At 34.7% G+C, this 21,123-nt stretch overlaps 1 protein-coding gene and 1 long non-coding RNA gene across 2 annotated transcripts; one reads left to right on the top strand and one right to left on the bottom strand.

Annotated features, from left to right (window-relative positions):
- Window positions 1–680: 680 nt before the first annotated feature.
- On the bottom strand, window positions 681–12,506 carry LOC128640360 (uncharacterized). The gene is made up of 2 exons (XR_008399337.1): window positions 12,281–12,506; window positions 681–2,983 (listed from the first exon to the last, which is right to left on the bottom strand). It is a non-coding gene; the product is annotated as an uncharacterized LOC128640360 (long non-coding RNA).
- Window positions 12,507–16,030: 3,524 nt separating this feature from the next.
- On the top strand, window positions 16,031–20,239 carry IRX5 (iroquois homeobox 5). The gene is made up of 3 exons (XM_053699540.1): window positions 16,031–16,427; window positions 18,253–18,655; window positions 18,885–20,239. The coding sequence occupies exons 1-3, from the start codon at window positions 16,176–16,178 to the stop codon at window positions 19,697–19,699; spliced, it is 1,470 nt and encodes a 489-aa protein (XP_053555515.1). The 5' UTR covers window positions 16,031–16,175; the 3' UTR covers window positions 19,700–20,239.
- Window positions 20,240–21,123: the final 884 nt, after the last annotated feature.

Raw genomic sequence — 21,123 nt, 5'->3', positions numbered from 1 at the left:
GGGTGCAAACGTTTGCGATCCACTTGTAATCCAGCGCTAAGTGTGCCTGTGCCCCTCTAATTATGATTGCCCCCCTACCCCTGTATGTAGTTCTTCCACAAAGTCATAGCTAAGAATCTGTAAGAAGCAATGATGCTGTAGTGCTAAATTACTTAGCTTATCGCAGGTTACAAACCTAAACTGTACTCAGCCATACATGAAATGCAATTATGTTTAAATATTCATGTCTCTACATCTTATTAAAAAAATAGCAAAACAAATAAAAGAATTATTTTCCCATGTTTTCCGCCTTTCAGCTTCTCAGTTTCCCAGCAGATAACAATTAGTCATTTTTCTTTCTTTATTCTTATCTCCTATTCTTCTTTTTTTTTCTTTCTTTTTTTTCATGAGAAAAGATCTTATTGAAAATGTAGATTGTGGGACATTGTTATTGTTATAATGTTTTTTTTTTTTTAAAAAGTATGTTTAAAGGAGAATTATCAACCGGCCAGTGAGCACATAACTTGGAATAAATATAAAAAATGGTCCAATTTATTTCACCAATAATATTAAGGATTTCATCAAGAGAAAATAAAGATACACATTTTTAAAAACATTATTTACAGCATTACTCACAGCATGTATTTAATTTTCCTTTAGAGTGAAATTTAAAAATAAATTACCACAAATAGTTATTGTACTTGGTTTCTTTGCAATTTTTTATTTGTGTGACATCATCTCGGAAACAAACAAGAAAAAAAATGCATATAGTTGCTATATAAAATAAATGTATTATATACTAGTAAAGTTTCAGTCTTACTTAAAGGGACACTGAACCCAAATTTTTTTATTGCATGATTCAGATAGAGCATGCAATTTTAAGCAACTTTCTAATTTACTGCTATTATCAATTTTTCTTCGTTCTCTTGCTATTTTTATTTGAAAAAGAAGGCATCTAAGCTTTTTTGTTCAGAACTCTGGACAGTACTTTTTTATTGGTGGATGAATTTATCCACCAATCAGTAAAGACAACCCAGGTTGTTCACCAAAAATGGACCGGCATCTAAACTTACATTGCATTTCAAATAAAGATACCAAGAGAATGAAGACAATTTGATAATAGGAGTAAATTAGAAAGTTGCTTAAAATTTTATGCTCTATCTGAATCACGAAAGAAAAAAATTTGGGTTCAGTGTCCCTTTAAAAGTATGTCTGTATGCCCAGTCTCTATTTCCACTGACAACTCCTAATAAATTGCTAAAATGGGCACTTGTTGATATCTGAAATGAAAGGGATATGGAACCTAACATTTTTTCTTTCAAGATTCAGATAGACCATGTGATTATAAGTAAATTTCTTATTTACTTCTATTATTAATTTTTCTTTCTTACCTTGGTATCTTTTTTTGAAAACTAAGGACATGTGCTTAGTTCTTCCCATTTCTAGAGCACTATATGGCAGCAGTTTTGCAAGAATATTGTCCATTTTCAAGAGCACTAAATGGCAGCACTGTTTCCTGCCATATAGTGTTCCAGATGCCTACCTAGGTATCTTTTCAACAAAGAATACCATGGGAATTAAGCAAATTTGATAACAGAAGTAAATGGGAAACTTTTTTAAAAATGGTATGTTCTGTGCGAATCACAAAATAAAATTGTTGGGTTTTATATCCCTTTAATAATGATAAATGTATATGCAGTAAAATGGTTATTCAACTTGTATCAGCTGGGTTCAAGTACTGCAGAGTGTGTCTTGAGGATGCTCTTTATATCTAGACTGTTATTAATAGACTGAAAATCACATTTTACAAATAATGTAGAAGAAAATACATTGAGTGTTCTTCCTGCAAACGGTACTAAGTGTAGTAACAGGAATTGGCAATGCCTATTGTATAGGTGACCTGTACAGACCAGCAGGTCATATTTGCTAACTACATATGTTACTTGTAGTCCGTGTAATAATCTATCTATAGCTCTTAATGATATGTTGTTTTATCAGTGAAATCAATAAGATACTCTTAAAGGGACAGTCAAGTCCAAAAAAAAAAAAAAACTTTCATGTTTCAAATTGGGCATGTAATTTTAAACAACTTTCCTATTTACTTTTATCACCAATTTTGCTTTACTCTCTTGGTATTCTTAGTTGAAAGCTAAACCTAGGAGGTTCATATGCTAATTTCTTAGACCTTGAAGGCCGCCTCTAATCTAAATACATTTTGATTAGTTCATGTGTTTCATATAGATACCATTGAGCATTAGTTCATGTGTTTCATATAGATACCATTGAGCTCATGCACGTGAATTTACCATGGAGACAGCTCTGATTGGCTAAACTGCAAGTCTGTCAAAAGAACTGAAATAAGGGGGCAGTTTGCTGAGGCTTAGATACAAGGTAATTACAGAGGTAAAACGTGTATAATTATAACTGTGCTAGTTATGCAAAACTGGGGAATTGGTAATTAAGGGATTATCTATCTTTTAAAAAAACAAAAATTCTGGTGTTGACTGGCCCTTTAAAGCTAAATGTAGCCACCAATAAGCAAGCACTACCCAGGGTTCTGAACCAAAATGGGCAGGCTCCTAGGCTTACATTCCTACTTTTTCAAATAAAGATACCAAGATAATGAAGAAAATTGATAATAGGAGTAAATTAGAAAGTTGCTTAAAATTGCATGCTCTATCTGAATCGGGAAAGCAAAATATAAAGGTTTTATATCCCTTTAAACCACATACCTAGATGTGGTGCAAAGTTTCATATAATTCATGTCTGATAATGAGAGAATATAATGGCAAGTTATGATGCCAGTTGCTAGAAAGAAAAAAAAAAGTAAATAAAGATATCATAAAAATTGAGTCTTGCATTTGACACAAAGTCCCGCTGACAGATGACGTGACAGAGCTGCCAGCAGTGGTTTCTCCTCTGAATAACTCATATAGGTTTCTGCAGGTGAACATTCTGTAATGATGGTTACTTCTGTTCCTGGTCAATCCAATGTACATAAAACCTAGTATGTAAGAGGAAGATGAGAGAGAGAGGGAACGACAGAGGATATATTATTTCTCTTATCTTATCAACACATTATACTTAAACAGCTACATCTGCATTGTCTTATTTTATGCATAGTCTTACTTATATGAATATGCCATTGACTTATGTCTACATCTTCCAATGAAAGACTATTAATGAGGAGAGATAGAGAGATGGTAAATTCAAAGATAGATAGATAGATAGATAGATAGATAGATAGATAGATAGATAATAGATAGATGATAGATAGATAGAGAGAGAGATAGATAGATAGATAGATAGATAGATAGATGGATGATAGATAGATAGATAGATAGATAGATAGATAGATAGATAGATAGATAGATAAATAGGTAGATAGATAGATAGATGATAGATAGGTATAGATAGGAATAGATAGAGAGATAGGGATAGATAGATATATAGATAGATAGATAGATAGATAGATAGATAGATAGATAGATAGATTTGATAGATAGATAGATAGATAGATAGATAGATTTGATAGATAGATAGATAGATAGATAGATAGATAGATAGATAGATAGATAGATAGATAGATAGATGATAGATAGATAGATAGATAGATAGATAGATAGATAGATGATAGATAGATAGATAGATAGATAGATAGATAGATAGATAGATGATAGATAATAGACAGATAGATAGATAGATAGATAGATAGATAGATAGATAGATAGATAAATAGATAGATAGATAATAGATAGATAGATAGATAGATAGATAGATAGATGATAGATAGATAGATAGATAGATAGATAGATAGATAGATAGATAGATAGATGATAGACAGATAGGTAGATAGATGATAGATAGATAGATAGATAGGGATAGATAGATAGAGAGATAGATAGATAGATAGATAGATAGATAGATAGATGGTAGAGAGATAGATAGATAGATAGATAGATAGATTTGATAGATAGATAGATAGATAGATAGATAGATGATAGATAGATAGATAGATAGATAGATAGATAGATAGATAGATAGATAGATGATAGATAGATAGATAGATAGATGATAGATAGATAGATAGATAGATAGATAGATAGATAGATGATAGATAATAGACAGATAGATAGATAGATAGATAGATAGATAGATAGATAAATAGATAAATAGATAGATAGATAATAGATAGATAGATAGATAGATAGAGAGATAGATAGATAGATAGATAGATGATAGATAGATAGATAGATAGATAGATAGATAGATAGATAGATGATAGACAGATAGGTAGATAGATGATAGATAGATAGATAGATAGATAGATAGATAGATAGGGATAGATAGATAGAGAGAGAGATAGATAGATAGATAGATAGATAGATAGATAGATAGATAGATAGATAGATAGATAGATTGATTATAGATAGATTATAGATGTTTAACCCTCTAAAGAATTTTAAAAAGTTGAAATGAGTTTGCTTTAAAATTAAAGGGACACTAAACCCAAATTGTTTCTATCGTGATTCAGATAGAGCATGCAATTTTAAGCAACTTTCTAATTTACTCCTATTATCAAATTATTTTCATTCTCTTGGTAACTTTATTTGAAATGCAAGAATGTAAGTTTAGATGCCGGCCCATTTTTGGTGAACACACTGTGTTGTTCTTGCTGATTGGTGGTTAATTTCACCTACCAATAAACAAGTGCTTTCCATGATCTGAACCAAAAAATAGCTTAAATGCCTTCTTTTCAAATAAAGAAAGAAAGAGAACAAAGTAAAATTGATAATAGGAGTAAATTAGAAAGTTGTTTAAAATAGCATGCTTTATCTAAATCACGAAAGAAAAAATTTGGGTTCAGTGTCCCTTTAACTGTACAATAGCATTGAAATATATATAAATATATATATATATATATATATATATATATATATATATATATATATATATATATATATATATATATATATATATATATATAAGGAAACTCTTAAACCACTGGATTTTTCAAAATGTATAAATACTAAACTTCCATTACACAAACCAATATAGAAATCACCCTTAAAATTCAGATGTTTGACATGCACGAAGCAATTATCCCCTCTATCTCCATCTGATTTATAACCTCAGAACCTATTAAGATAATTATTTTAATAGAACCACTACACTGTGAAAAAGCCATGCTTGCTTAGTTGCACCTTCTATTATATTTAATTCTTTAAAATCACCAGGCTTCCAGTGTGTTTGGATGTGTCTCACTTGCTTGTGGTCTAAAAAAAACCTGCATTATATTCCCTTATGTGCCAGGGTCATTCCAGAACAACATACGTTCTATTTACAGCATGAAATACAACATTATTACTAGATAAACTGTCTGCAATCATTCATAACAACTGTCAAAGTAAATACTACAGCCTGTGCTCAACTATATACAGACAATAATTGGGTTTACAAATTTGCCTTTGAAATTATTACTAGTTTGTCTAAATTGCTCAGAAAAGCTGAGTTGAGTCTCAAGTCTCTGGGAGAGTCTCAGTGATCTTACAAGCTAAGTGGCAATAAGAGAGGTTTTGCATCAATTGAGATGAGGCTGTAGGAAAGCCACTTACCAGACAAATGTATCAGGCAAGACAGATGCCTTGAAATGATCAGTTATTCTCAGCATGCAATGGAGATTTCTGCTTAATGCCAGTTTTTAAATAATGTTTATAAACATTGCTGGCTCGAGCCCTTTAGAATTCACAGCAATATGCCCTGCGGCACCAGGCACAGAGTCTGCTGCATCCTACGTTTCAATTATGTTTGCTTAGCATAAAGCAGCCCTCCAATCTGACTGTTTTTTCATAAGGTATAAAAAAAAATCAGAAATAAAAAATTCTACATTCTACTTAAAATAACGTCGTTGTATATTTTTTTTTATATAAAATTAAAATTGGTTTGTTCATTTGATTTTTCATATTAATGTTACCACATATTAATTCAACTTGCTTTGTATTATGTGTCTTAGAAAATCATAGACAACGCATTTTCATTTAAAAATCCACCTAAATCCTTTCTTTCTTTTTTTTTTTTCTTAATTTTACTCAAAGGGAAAAAAAGAGTATTCATGGTTAATTGGTGTGATTTATTTTATAAAAGTAAATACAGTCTATAGCAGTTTTAACCCATTTATATATTATTGTGTTCGTTTGATATTCTGAGCTGGCAAATGATAAAGTATAACAGAAAATTCTATTTACCTATGATATTGATGTCACATGCATTACTAACCTCAGTATAACTCTGATTTTTTCTAGTTAATCTTTCACTTCTCCGGATTTCCAAATAACTTTGCAGCAATTTATCCTATTGTCAATTAACCCTTCCCTATAACTTCACTTATTGCTCCATATAATCATTCGCAAAACTCCTCCTATTATTCCATACGACATATCCTGTGCATATCCTACTGTTCCATGTATCCCATGCAATGGTCATCTCCCTCTAACCACTCACTACACTCTAGTTATAGTTTATTCCTTCAGCTAGATTGCTTGTACCGTGATTTACCGCCTCCTGGTGCTCCATATTATGTCTCTTTGTAACTTGTCTTTTGCTACCTCAAATATCTTTCTATTTGTTACCTGTATGTAAATCATTTGTATTACAACGTCTCGCATTTCCCCATACAACCTTTTAAACACCTCATCTTGGTCCATTTATTCTTACATATACTGTAACTACTCTTAATCGTCCATGTAACTTCTCAGTACAATAATACAACCTCATATTTATCCATTTCATCTTCCTTTTAACAATAACACCCACCACACACAACCAACACACACATATATACACATATACACACATATACACACAGACACATACACACACATATACACACAAATAGACACAAATATACACACAGACACATACATATACACACAAATATACACACACAAATATACACACACATATACACACACATATACACACACATATACACACGAACATACACACACATATACACACAAATATACACACATACGCACACACACAGACACATTTACACACACATATACATATACAACAATACATATACACACATACATACACACGCATATACATACACACACACATATACACACATATACACACACACACACAGATACACCAACACACATAAACACAAACATATACAGACATACACATACACTCACACACACACATATACACCTATACACATACACCCACATATACATACACGCACACACATACACACAGAGACACACATATACACTCACATACACATACCCTCACACACAGAGACAAATATACACACAGACACACATACACATAAACATACAGGCATACACATACCCTCATACACAAAGACACATATACACATATACACACAGACACACATACACATATACATACACACACACATACAGTATATATATACAAGCATACACATACACACACAGAGACACATTTACACACATATACTTACAGGCATACACATACACACATATACATACAGGCACACATGCCTTTTAGTCTGTTTACTAGTAATATTGAACAAAATAAATCAAGAATATTTATGTGGACAAGCTATTTTGCTTAGCATTTAGCAAAAAAATATATGTGTGCAGTAAAAAAAAAAAAAAAAAAAATTAATTAAAAATAAATAATATTACAAGATGTGTGTGTGTGTGTGTGTGTGTGTGTATATAAGTGTGTGTATATGTGAGTGAGTGTATTCGTGTGTATGTTTGCGTATGCATGTGAGTGTGTTTGTGTTGCATCGTAGCATTTGAATTAATAGTAAGAATATTTATTTAAGAAAATGTTGCAAGATTTTGAAATCAAAGGCCGAAATTTTTTTCAGCAACTTAAACAATGCTCACTTCACAGTGCGTGGGAAACTAAAATAACGTAGAGGATAATGTAGGGTTCCTAGAAAACTAAGAACGACCAGAACAAAGTAGAAGGTCTGTGTTACTAGTTCGGTTGTGCCTTGAGCAAATTGGGGAAGATGAGATCAGAGGGTTTCCTAGAGAATTCTAAAAGTGACTACAGAGAACTGCATGTGAGATCCTTGTGTAGTGTAGCGGGGTATAGATGAGGAGTGTAGGGGTGAGATCCATGTGTAGTGTAGAGGGGTATATATGAGAACTGTAGAGGTGAGATCCTTGTTTAGTGTAGAGGGGTATAGATGAGGAGTGTGGGGTGAGATCCTTGTGTAGTGTAGAGGGGTATAGATGAGAAGTGTGGGGTGAGATCCTTGTGTAGTGTAAAGGGGTATAGATGAGGAGTGTAGAGTTGAGATCCTTGTGTAGTGTAGATGGGTATAGATAAGGAGTGTAGGGGTGAGATCCTTGTGTAGTGTAGATGGGTATAGATGAGGAGTGTAGAGGTGAGATCCTTGTGTAGTATAGAGGGGTATAGATGAGGAGTGTAGGGGTGAGATCCTTGTGTAGTGTAGAGGGGTATAGATGAGGATTATAGAGGTGAGATCCTTGTGTAGTGTAGAGGGGTATAGATGAGGACTGTAGAGGTGAGATCCTTGTGTAGTGTAGAGGGGTATAGATGAGGATTATAGAGGTGAGATCCTTGTGTAGTGTAGAGGGGTATAGATGAGGACTGTAGAGGTGAGATCCTTGTGTAGTGTAAAGGGGTATAGACAGGGCCGGATTTCCCATTAGGCACAGTAGGCATGTGCCTACAGGCGCCTTGCAGTGAGGGGCGCCTGCCTGTCAATAATAAAAAAAAAAAAAAAAAAAAAAAAAAAAATTTTTTTTTTTTTTTTTTTTTTTTTTTATGAGGGCATTTATTTTAGTAAGAATTGTGCTGCCAGGTGCCTACAAAGTCGAGTGTTTCATTGGGAATATGTTACAGCAGTTGAGGGAGCCATGAAGGAGAGAGGGGCAAAGATTAAAACTAAACCCCTCCCATTGAATTTCTAAATTCTAATTTTAAACACATTTGTTGACCCCTGGATTACATATAATCTACAACATTCCATGTTTTCCTTTGAGAGCAACATCATATGATATTTATATTTCAGAACAAAATAAATGTAACATCTGTGTGTGTTTGTACCAAAAATATCAGAGTTTACAAGATTTTTTTCCCTACATTTTATATTTTCTTCCACTGGCTGCACAGGTTGTTGATGGTGATGAGCTTGCATGCTGCTAGTTTTAATATTGCTATTGTTTACACAAAACTGTGTTTGACTCCAACAAAATGTTAAGCACATAGTCAAAGTCATCTCCAGAAAAGCAATACACTAATGGCTTGTCAATAAACATGTCCTATGAGCCCATCTGGGTCTGCACAGATGTGTATTGCTGTCTCAGAACTGACATTGACTATGTGTTTAACTCTTTTGCAAGAGGCTAACACACTTCTCTGCAAGCACTAGTGCAATAATAAAATGCCCAGCAAACTGTCACATTTGATGTCCCTTTAAATAGGGTTTTCTTTAGAATATTTTGCATTAAAAGTTTAACATGATTTGTTTTTGTTATACATAATAGAAATTGTATGGCCATTTGAGTCAAGTGAATATTGATTTTTGGTGTAGCTTCCATTACAACAAATATTGCAATTGGTGTGTGTATTTGTGTATCTCCATAAAAGGGAAAATGTAATTTTACATCTAATATTTATTTTTAGTTGTCCTAAATAATAATAAAAAAAAGTCCTCATTTTTTCCACTTTTTTCTAGGGGGGGTGGGGGGGTGGGGGGGGCGCTTCAGGTTTTTGTGCCTACAGGCACCTGAGATGTAAATCCGGCCCTGGGTATAGATGAGGACTGTAGAGGTGAGATCCTTGTGTAGTGTAAAGGGGTATAGATGAGGACTGTAGAGGTGAGATCCTTGTATATATGAGGAGTGTAGATGGTTGAAATGAGGAGCTTGGGGGATGAGATCATTGTGTAAATAGAATAAATGAGGAGTGTAGGATAAGATCCAAAGGCTGTGTAAAGGGATATAGATGAAGAGTGTGGGGGGTGAGATCCCTGTCTAATATAAAGGGGTATAGATGACGAATGTGGGGTGAGCTAACTATGCAGTGTAAAGAGGATAGATGATAAGGGTGGATGAGATGATTGTGTAGCGTAGAGGGGTCTACAGAGGAGTGTGGGGTGAGATGTATGTGTAGTGTAAAGGGGTACAGAAGGGTAGTGTGCGGTTGTGAGGTTCATATGTAGTGTAAAGGGGTACAGATGAGGAGTGTGGAGTGTGAAATGCTTGTGTAGTGGAAAGGAGAATATATGAGGAATGTGAGTGTGAGATCACTGTGTAATTTTAAGGGATACAGATCACGAGCGTGGGTGTGCAATCCCTGTGTAGTGTGAAGCAGTATAGATGAGGAGTGTGTGTGTGTGTGATCCCTGTGTAGTGTAAAGCAATATAAATGAGGAGTGTTGGGTTGAGATCCATGTGTAGTGTAAAGGAGTCTTGATAACAAATGTGAAGTTTGCACTTTGGGGTACGTATGAATGTGAAGTTTGCAAAATGGGGGTACAGATGAATGTGAAGTTTGCAATATGGGGGTACACATGAATGTGAAGTTTGCAATATGGGGGTACGGGTAAATGTGAAGTTTGCAATATGGCGGTACAGATGAATGTGAAGTTTGCAATATGGGGGTACGGATAAATGTGAAGTTTGCAATATGGGGGTACGGATAAATGTGAAGTTTGCACTATGGGGGGTACGGATAAATGTGAAGTTTGCAATATGGGGGGTACGGATGAATGTGAAGGTTGCATTATGGGGGTACTGATGAATGTGAAGTTTGCACTATGGGGGTACAGATTAATGTGAAGGTTGCACTATGGGGGTACGGATGAATGTAAAGTTGCACTATGGGGGTACTGATGAATGTGAAGGTTGCACTATGGGGGTACGGATGAATGTGAAGGCTGCACTATGGGGGTACGGATGAATGTGACGGTTGCACTATGGAGATACGGATGAATGTAAAGTTGCACTATGGGGGTACGGATGAATGTGAAGGTTGCACTATGGGGGTACGGATGGATGTGAAGTTTGCACTATGGGGGTACTGATGAATGTGAAGGTAGCACTATGGGGGTACGGATGAATGTAAAGGTTGCACTATGGGGGTACGGATGAATGTGAAGGTTGCACTATGGGGGTACGGATGAATGTGAAGGTTACACGATGGGGGTACGGATGAATGTAAAGTTGCACTATGGTAGGTATGGATGAATGTAAAGGTTGCACTATGGAGGTACGGATGAATGTGAAGGTTGCACTATGGGGGTACGGATGAATGTGAAGGTTGCACTATGGGGGTACGGATGAATGTGAAGTTTGCACTATGGGGGTACTGATGAATGTGAAGGTAGCACTATGGGGGTACGGATGAATGTAAAGGTTGCACTATGGGGGTACGGATGAATGTGAAGGTTGCACTATGGGGGTACGGATGAATGTGAAGGTTGCACTATTGGGGTACGGATGAATGTAAAGTTGCACTATGGTAGGTATGGATGAATGTAAAGGTTGCACTATGGAGGTACGGATGAATGTGAAGGTTGCACTATGGGGGTACGGATGAATGTGAAGGTTGCACTATGGGGGTACGGATGAATGTGAAGGTTGCACTTTGGGGGTACTGATGAATGTAAAGTTGCACTATGGGGGTACGGATGAATGTGAAGGTTGCACTATGGGGGTACGGATGAATGTAAAGGTTGCACTATGGGGGTACGGATGAATGTGAAGGTTGCACTATGGGGGTACGGATGAATGTAAAGGTTGCACTATGGGGGTACGGATGAATGTAAAGGTTGCACTATGGGGGTACGAATGAATGTAAAGGTTGCACTATGGGGGTACGGATGAATGTGAAGGTTGCACTATGGGGGTACGGATGAATGTAAAGGTTGCACTATGGGGGTACGGATGAATGTGAAGGTTTCACTATAGGGGTACGGATGAATGTAAAGGTTGCACTATGGGGGTACGGATGAATGTGAAGTTGCACTAGGGGGGGTACGGATGAATGTAAGGTACGGATGAATGTAAAGGTTGCTCTATGGGGGTACGGATGAATGTGAAGTTGCACTGGGGGGGGGGTACGGATGAATGTAAAGTTGCACTAGGGGGGTACGGATGAATGTAAAGTTTGCACTAAGGGGGTACGGATGAATGTGCTCGGGAGGCAAGTGGATGATTTGAGTTTTGTACTTAGTGAAACGTGGAAGGTGATTATGGGAGTGAGAGATAACTAAAGCAGATTTGTAGCTTGTTTAGCCATCAGCCCCTCTTACCTTTCCTGGAGCTGTCTCGTTGGAAGCTGAACGTTTACTTATGGGATCTAAGCCTCTTTGCATGATGCTAATTGCGTGTGGGTGTATGGGGTCTGGCATAGACTGGGTGTGTGCATGCAGCTCCTGTGCCTAGCACTGTACATGGCATCTGTCACTGCATGCCTGCTGTGTGTGATATCTAAGCCTGGGCTCTATGGGAAGTAACCAGGTCAGTATTGGCACTAAGCAGGGCATGAATGGGCTGTGACGTCACTCACAGCAACAACATCAAACTTCAGGGTTGATAAACGCCCCTGGACCAATCAGTAGCAAAGGCTTACTAGGAAGCAACCAATCACAGCAAGGGGGAAGAGACTGGAGTTAAAGGGACTTGGGGAGGAGGTGTCAGCTCAGATCTGAATTAACTCTTAGGACAACTGATATAATGTAGACGTATGTTATGTCCTTGTTGTTGGTGGATGTGTGGGTGTGTGTATATATATATATATATATATATATATATATATATATACACTGTATATATATCTCTGTGTGTGTGAGATTGTATAACATGTACTTACTTATTTTCAACGATTGCTTGAGATATATATATATATATATATATATATATATATCATGAATATATAAAGATGTGTAAACAAATATCTGTGTATCTGTGTAATACGTGAGTGTGTTTTTGTGGTAAATGTATGAAGTTTGTATAATTAAAACATTTTTAGGCAATTTCTTGGGCAATTAAAATTATATTTATTAATAATGAATATAGCAAGAAGAAAGTGGCTTGAATTACCGATGTGGGTAGCACACTAATGCATGAAAAACTGTTAGTCTTATTTTACTTACCTCAGAAATGAATGCTAACTCAGGGGGAATAACCTTTAAAGTAAATACTGCCAATAAATTATTTAGAAATCCTGACAATTTAATCAATAATAAAGCCTCTGAAGTAGGCAGCAATTCTAGAATTAACTAAGTAAATCCCCCCTAGGACCACATTTGTCCAAATGATGTTAACTGCTCTCTCTGGAAAGGGGGGATCAGATGAACCCCTACCATAAAAGACATTATTGTAATATGAGCTAATATGTGCTCTTGTCATATATTTACACTGAATATACAGTAGATTATTAGCGTAATATGTTCTTGCCAAGCTAACTGAACAGTAAAGGGGGGCAGCTGGGTATGCCTTTACCATGCATATCCTATAGGGACAATATAATTGGTGCGCTCCTGCCATGTTTATCTGAAAATGAATAGGCATAAAGCTATAACACGCATGCCCAGCAAATCTGCCACCAATTGAAGAATGGCATATTCTTTACTAATCAGGGGTCAAAAGCTCTGACCTTAATAAAGAATATGCAAGCAAGGATTGTGGCATGTGTGTGTGACATGCAAGACAGAACTGGGGCAGTCATATGTGTTCCAGCATGCAGTACATACCTTGAATATTAAGGATGGCTCTACAAATATATAACATAGAAAGTACCTACCTGTAATTTACAGAAAGCATACAAGTAAGTACTTACCTTGAATTTTCAGGATAGCTCTACAAATATATCACATAGATAGAAACTACCTACCTGTAACTTACAGAAAGCATACAAGTAAGTACTTACCTTGAATTTTCAGGATAGCTCTACAAATATATCACATAGATAGAAACTACCTACCTGTAACTTACAGAAAGCATACAAGTACTTACCTTGAATTTTCAGGATAGCTCTACAAATATATCACATAGATAGAAACTACCTACCTGTAACTTACAGAAAGCATACAAGTAAGTACTTACCTTGAATTTTCAGGATAGCTCTATAAATATATCACACAGAAACTACCTACCTGTAACTTACAGAAAGCATACAAGTAAGTACTTACCTTGAATTTTCAGGATAGATCTACAAATATATCACATAGATAGAAACTACCTACCTGTAACTTACAGAAAGCATACAAGTAAGTACTTACCTTGAATTTTCAGGATAGCTCTATAAATATATCACACAGAAACTACCTACCTGTAACTTACAGAAAGCATACAAGTAAGTACTTACCTTGAATTTTCAGGATAGCTCTACAAATATATCACATAGAAACTACCTACCTGTAACTTATAGAAAGCATACAAGTAAATACTTACCTTGAATTTTCAGGATGGCTCTACAAATATATCACATAGAAACTATTAATACACAGATCAGAAACATTACAAATAATATGTACACAACGTCACCAAAAAGTGACAAAACATACACACACATAAACTTATAGGCACTTAGAAAGAACAAGTCCACTCAGAAGTAGATAATCAATGAATATTCACAATTCTCTTGTTAATGCTTGTAGATACAGATCTAATAAAAATAATATGTATACATATAGCTAATATATGTACCCAAACAAGCAAATATTCACTGGGTCTGACATCGATACATACTAAAATATGGTATAACAAAGAAACTCTACAATGTAATCATATCTTTAAAAATATTGTGTATATATATATATATATATATATATATATATATATATATATATATATATATATATATATATATATATATATATATATATACTGTATATATCTCTCCAGGTTTTGCCGCATTCTCCCTTTATATATTATATATTTATTCCTGTTGGGAAATATATCCAGTGGAATCAGAAGAGATTACACGCTCTGATCTGTGGGGATTTAGTATACTTCATATGGTTTTAATCTGCTTTCTCTCCAACCCTTTTATGAGTTTTAGAGAAAAGGGTAAAATACCTGGTTTATTCTCCTAGATCCCCAGCTAAATCTCTTCCTTTAAAGCGTGCTCTGCCGCTTCTCCCTCCTGCTACCATATCTTTCTTGAGTACCTGATTGCTGCAGAGATTGAAAATAACTGGGAAAAAAAACTTTGAATAAAAAATGACTATCACAGACGAGTGGTTTATACTGTATGTGTTTAACTTGTACTGAAAAATCATCAGTTAGCCAGATATTCTAGATTTAATGCATTTGGAGACAAGTGAGCATATGTATATTTAATATATATTTAAAATATATATATATATATAATATATATATATATATATATATATATATATATATATATATATATATATATATATATATATATATGTGTGTGTGTTTGTATGTATATATATATAAATGTTTGCAAGTAGGGTTATATGGGTTTTTTTAAAAAATTACTTTTGTTTTATTACATTTTGAAACATATTTTATACATTTTGAAACATATTTTAAGCACTTTAAGATAGTTTGACTTTAAGAAGACTTTTTTTTTTTTGTAGATGTATTAGCAAAATAAAATGGTGGGGTTTGTGGTTCTGGTAAACTTGGGGATATTCATCTACCCCGCCAAACTGGCTGATGAGAAACTTTGAGTTGCATTGTGTGAGCTCGCCATCAAGGGGCAGGCTTTGCCTAAGAAGAGACATAAGAAATGCAGAAAGGGAATGAGTCTGTTGATAATTGGGCAGCCCCATGTACATCATTCCATTCCCCCTTTGCACTAACAACACCCCTTGAGGAGGGGCATAAGGGCGTCAGAATTCAGAATCTCCAACTTAGCATCTTGGCAGGACATTTTTTTCTTTTCTTCCAAAGCTAAAATCTACACCAGCAAACCCACCCACCACCCAACAATTCTCCTCCCTTCCAGTCCAGAGGCAAAAAAAAAAAAAAAAGAAAGGAAGAAAAAAAAATCTTGCAAGGGAGAAAGGCAGCAAGAAGGAGAAAGAGATCAGGAGCAAAGAGAGAAGAAGAAAAAAGGACTTGTGTATAGCTCTGCTGCAACTGGTGGTTAACCTTTTTAATAGGTGACCCCTATAAGTGCTGGTACCCCCTTTTTTCTGGCAGTGTGTCTACAAAGAGAAGTGTGTATGCATGTGTCTGGCCATGTCATATCCTCAGGGCTACTTATATCAACCATCAGCTTCTCTTGCACTGTACTCCTGCCCTGCTTATAGTGCAAGTGTGATAACTGGACATAGGACTGATGAACTGGGACGTTCCTCTTCAGGTTCAGCGTTTTCTCCCTATGCCGGATCTACAGCATTCTCAGCTCCTTCTGCTACTGGGTTCAACTCTCACCTTCAATACAGCGGGGATCCAGCAGCAGCTTTCACTTCCTATGTGGTAAGTACTCAAATAATCACAAGAACACTACATTGTACTGAGAATGGGGTTTAGATTTGCATTAAATGTAGGGAAAGGTATCTTTGTTTATAGGAACATGTAAGGTTTAGGGCTCAATTGTATAAAAGTTGGACAAAAAATAGAGTATATCTATACATATGTTCATATTCTTCTTACAGGGATAGGTTACTTGAAAAATGTGTTTATAAGCTTTTCAATTGAAAGAGAACTTAAGTGGTAACTAAAATTTAGTATTAACCGTGTTATTAACAAATAAATAAATGTGTAGGGTTAATAAATTGCACAATATACTCAGAGGGAAGAAGGGTTGGCTGTAAACCTGATAATTATAACATAAAATGAAGTTGAATGAATTCCATAAAATATGTCACTTGCATTAATGAATTCGAATTTGTTCAAATCAAAATTCCACGTATTTCTAGAATTGTTAATAGCAAATTATGAATTCAGTCCAGTATTTTTTATATAAGGTGATGTGGCCTGAGATTGTAGTTATAGAGAATATGTATTTTTATATCGTATTACTGTGGTAATTTAATATCTATTAACATGTTCATTAAAAAGGGAAAAAAATAAAAAATTGTGAACATTCTCACAACTTTTTGTCTTCTGATTCTGGACTTTAGCGATGTTTTTATAGCAATTCTCATGGGGGTTATAATTAATCGGTCTGGGTAAAGTATTAACTCTTTACTGAAAAGATTGTATTTGTTTGCAGTATGTTGCAAACTATCTGTCCCAGCATGGAAAGCGTTAATCTGAAAAGTGTAGCGTGTTTTCAATTACAAAAGGATCCCTCCATCAGGAGAGAAAGAAAAAAAAACTATGCCATTTTCGAAATGTGATCTTAAAAGCCACAGTTTTCTGAGTCGTGTGATCTGTTTAGCTTCTGACATTTGAATCTGATCTTTACTGTATATTTTCATTAGTTGAAAACTGGAGCCAAATTATATGGCAATAGCCAGAAAATAGTCTGAAATAAAGCACAATAACATGTTATTGAATTTACACAATTGTTCAGACGTGATTTAATTAATTCATAACATTTAGAATACATAGATAGATATATAGATAGATAGATAGATAGATAGATAGATAGCCATTATGTATCAATTTACAGATATATTGAAACATATTCACATTTTCAAATATAAATGTTTATTTCTAAATATGCAATTCAGTATGTGTAATTTTATATATATATATATATATATATATATATATATATATATATATATATACACACACACACAGATATATATTACATTTTAGTTTGTTAAAGATGTGCTTTATTATACTGTATTGAATCCGAATACACACCTAAATACACAACGATATCTATCAATATCTATCTATCTATCTATCTATCTATCTATCTATCTATCTATCTATCTATCTATCCCACTAACCAGTTTATTTTATTCGATTCCCAAATCTAAATGTTTCTAAAGCTATTCAGTTTTTTTACATTTGAAACGGGTCATTATCTCTATGAAGTCCACTTCTTTTAAGTTTTGCGTGACAGATTGCCATTCAGGTTGTGTCACTGTGACAAAATTATATTAACCATTATCAGTATGACTCACAAAATAAATTGCCCTAAATAACACTTTCTGGGGAAGTAATCAACACCATGTACTCCTAATCTATCTATCTATCTATCTATCTATCTATCTATCTATCTATCTATCTATCTATATATATACATACATACACACACACATATATACACACACACATATATATATATATATATACAATTAATTTATGAGATGATGGAATCTAATTATTCTATTTTCTATAGGCATCTCCATATGACCACAGCACTGGCATGCCTGGATCTCTGGGGTATCATCCCTACGCTGCTCCTCTAGGATCATATCCCTATGGTGACCCTGCCTATAGAAAGAATGCTACACGCGATGCTACAGCCACTTTAAAGGCCTGGCTGAATGAGCACAGGAAAAATCCTTATCCCACCAAGGGTGAAAAGATCATGCTGGCCATCATCACCAAGATGACCCTCACTCAAGTGTCTACCTGGTTTGCCAATGCCAGAAGGAGACTTAAAAAAGAGAATAAAATGACCTGGACTCCTAGGAACAGGAGTGAGGATGAGGAGGAAGAGGAAAACATCGACCTAGAGAAAAATGATGAAGATGAACCTCAGAAGTTAGATGACAAGGGAGAAACTGAAGATGACCCAGGTTAGTTATTTATAGTTTTTCTGACTTTGCAATGACTTGTAGTATGGTATATGTTAGGGGAAATAAATTATATACTCTACCTTGTTGAGAGCAAATGTATGCAGATATAGCATTATAGAGTTGTTAATGTTTTAAATCCAGTTTAAACCTCAATTAAAGTATCTTAAAATAATGTTGAGGTTCTTGCAGTTAAAAAGATAAAACATTTTTTTTTATTTTCTGTTAATAGTTGAGCAGAAAAGATGTCCGAGCGTGGCTGAATCTGACCGCTTGGAATGTGAGAACTTGCAGGTTAAAGAGTTGGACCCTATCAGGAGTGACTCCGAATTAAATGACCTGGAAGATAGAAGTGATTCTGTCTCCAAGGGATCTTCTTCTTCCTCTCCACTGCTGTGCCAATCAGCCCAAACCCAGCAGACATCAGAGGATCCAGCCTCACACCATCACCACCATCATCTTCATCTTCTGCACCAACAACAAGTCCATCATCTTCATCATCAACACCACCAAACTCACCCCATCGATCTTGCCCACAGGAATACACCAATACAACATGGCACTGCCACTAGCAATGCCACCTCAGTTATCCATTCTCCACCTGCTTTAACTACCAAACCTAAATTATGGTCCTTAGCTGAAATAGCCACCTCTTCGGACAAGGGTAAAGACAGCAATGAGACTCTTCCTGGGCCAGGATCAACCCAGGTTCAATCCATGGTTGGCAGCACTCCCCCTCCACCTAGATCTCCTTCAACCCCTTGCCACTTTCCAAGTAACGCTGTCTTATCGCGCCCCCTTTATTACAGTTCCCCATTTTACCCAGGCTACACGAACTATGGCAATTTTGGACACCTTCACACACATCATGGACCCAGCACTACTACCCCAACAACCAACAGTGCCCCACATTTCAATGGAATTAATCAGACTGTGCTCAACAGAGCAGAAACGTTGGCTAAAGAGGGCAAAGTTAGGACCCCAGCTGATGTTCACCTAAACAAAGACTCTCCCTATGAAATGAAGAAAGGTATGTCTGCCATTTAATACTGGCTAGAAGCATTGGACTATATATTTATTTATTAAACATAAAGTCTTGAAAATGCATTCATCACCAAGAAAATTAATTATTACAGAAAAGAAAAAAGGCCTATATAAAAAAATACCTTTTTCATACTTTTTGACTTTTCTAAAAGAAAACAAATGTCTTAAACCAACTGCAACAAAATTCAAGATTCGTTATAATCAAATTCTGTAAATTTTTAATGTAGCAATTTTGTATTTAAATGGATCATCAATATCTTTGAAGTAAATTATGGAATCGAGACGCTTGTACATTGATTAATGCTCTTTGAGGGTAATATAAATATATTCATATTATTGTTTTTGCTTTGTTTGTTTTTCTGAGTTGTTTAGTCAAAAAAATACAAGTATTTAATTTTTTATAAGTCTCTTATTTCTTTGTGAACTTCTAATATCAGGAAATCCCCATCAATTGAGAGAAAGGATCCTTATTCCTCTTTGTAAATTGTAAATATGTAATTAAAAGAGATTTTAACAGAAAATAAAATAAAAAAAACACTCTTACTTTTTTTGTATTATATTATCAATTAACGATTTAAATTATTTTAATGATAGAAATGAATGACAGACCACAATTGGTAGTCTGGCTTACAGATTTCCTTTTTTTTAAGCCAACATAGAACTCAGCACCCTGTTGACTGAACAAATTAAAAATAAAGAAGTAATTAATGCAGTGTTAAAAACAGAAGTCCTTATTCCAGACAAAACATTGGTGGAACCTTAAATACAGTACCATTATATATATATATATATATATATATATATATATATATATATATATATATATATATATATATATATATATATATATATATATATATATATATATATATATATATATATATATATGTGTGTGTGTTTATATATATATATATGTGTGTGTTTATATATATATATATATATTATGCCTGTCTGGTTTTGAATGAACTAACCTGATTAGTTGTTTTAAACCTGTTTTTTTATGCAAAGCAATTAGACAGTGACCCTTGCTAATGAATTTGATTTTACGCCGTTTTCTCCCCTTATTATTTGCTCTCTGTGGTGCTGTAAGTTGGAGAACAAAAACACTCTTGAAAGATTGCTTTATAGAATAATTCTACAAAATGTATTTTTGTTTTCAAATTTCAAGCTTAAGTAACCTAACTTTTGAAATGTTTTCAAACATAAAAAGTCAAGGATTGGTGACTGATGTGTTGGAGCCTGTCTATGAAATAATAAGCATTTAGCGTCCAGTTGTTGCCCTTTCTCACAGATAGGTGTCACAATTGTTCTTGTCTTGTTACTTGGGTATTCCAATTGATGGGAAAATAGTACAGTTATCATTGAGGGAGGGGGAACTTCAAAACCTGAAAATTAACAATTAAGCAGAAATAGAAATTTATACAAAA

Source organism: Bombina bombina, chromosome 1, assembly GCF_027579735.1.
Source record: "Bombina bombina isolate aBomBom1 chromosome 1, aBomBom1.pri, whole genome shotgun sequence".
NCBI classification, from domain to species: Eukaryota; Metazoa; Chordata; class Amphibia; order Anura; family Bombinatoridae; genus Bombina; species Bombina bombina.
This window is presented reverse-complemented; position numbering and strand designations above follow the sequence as displayed.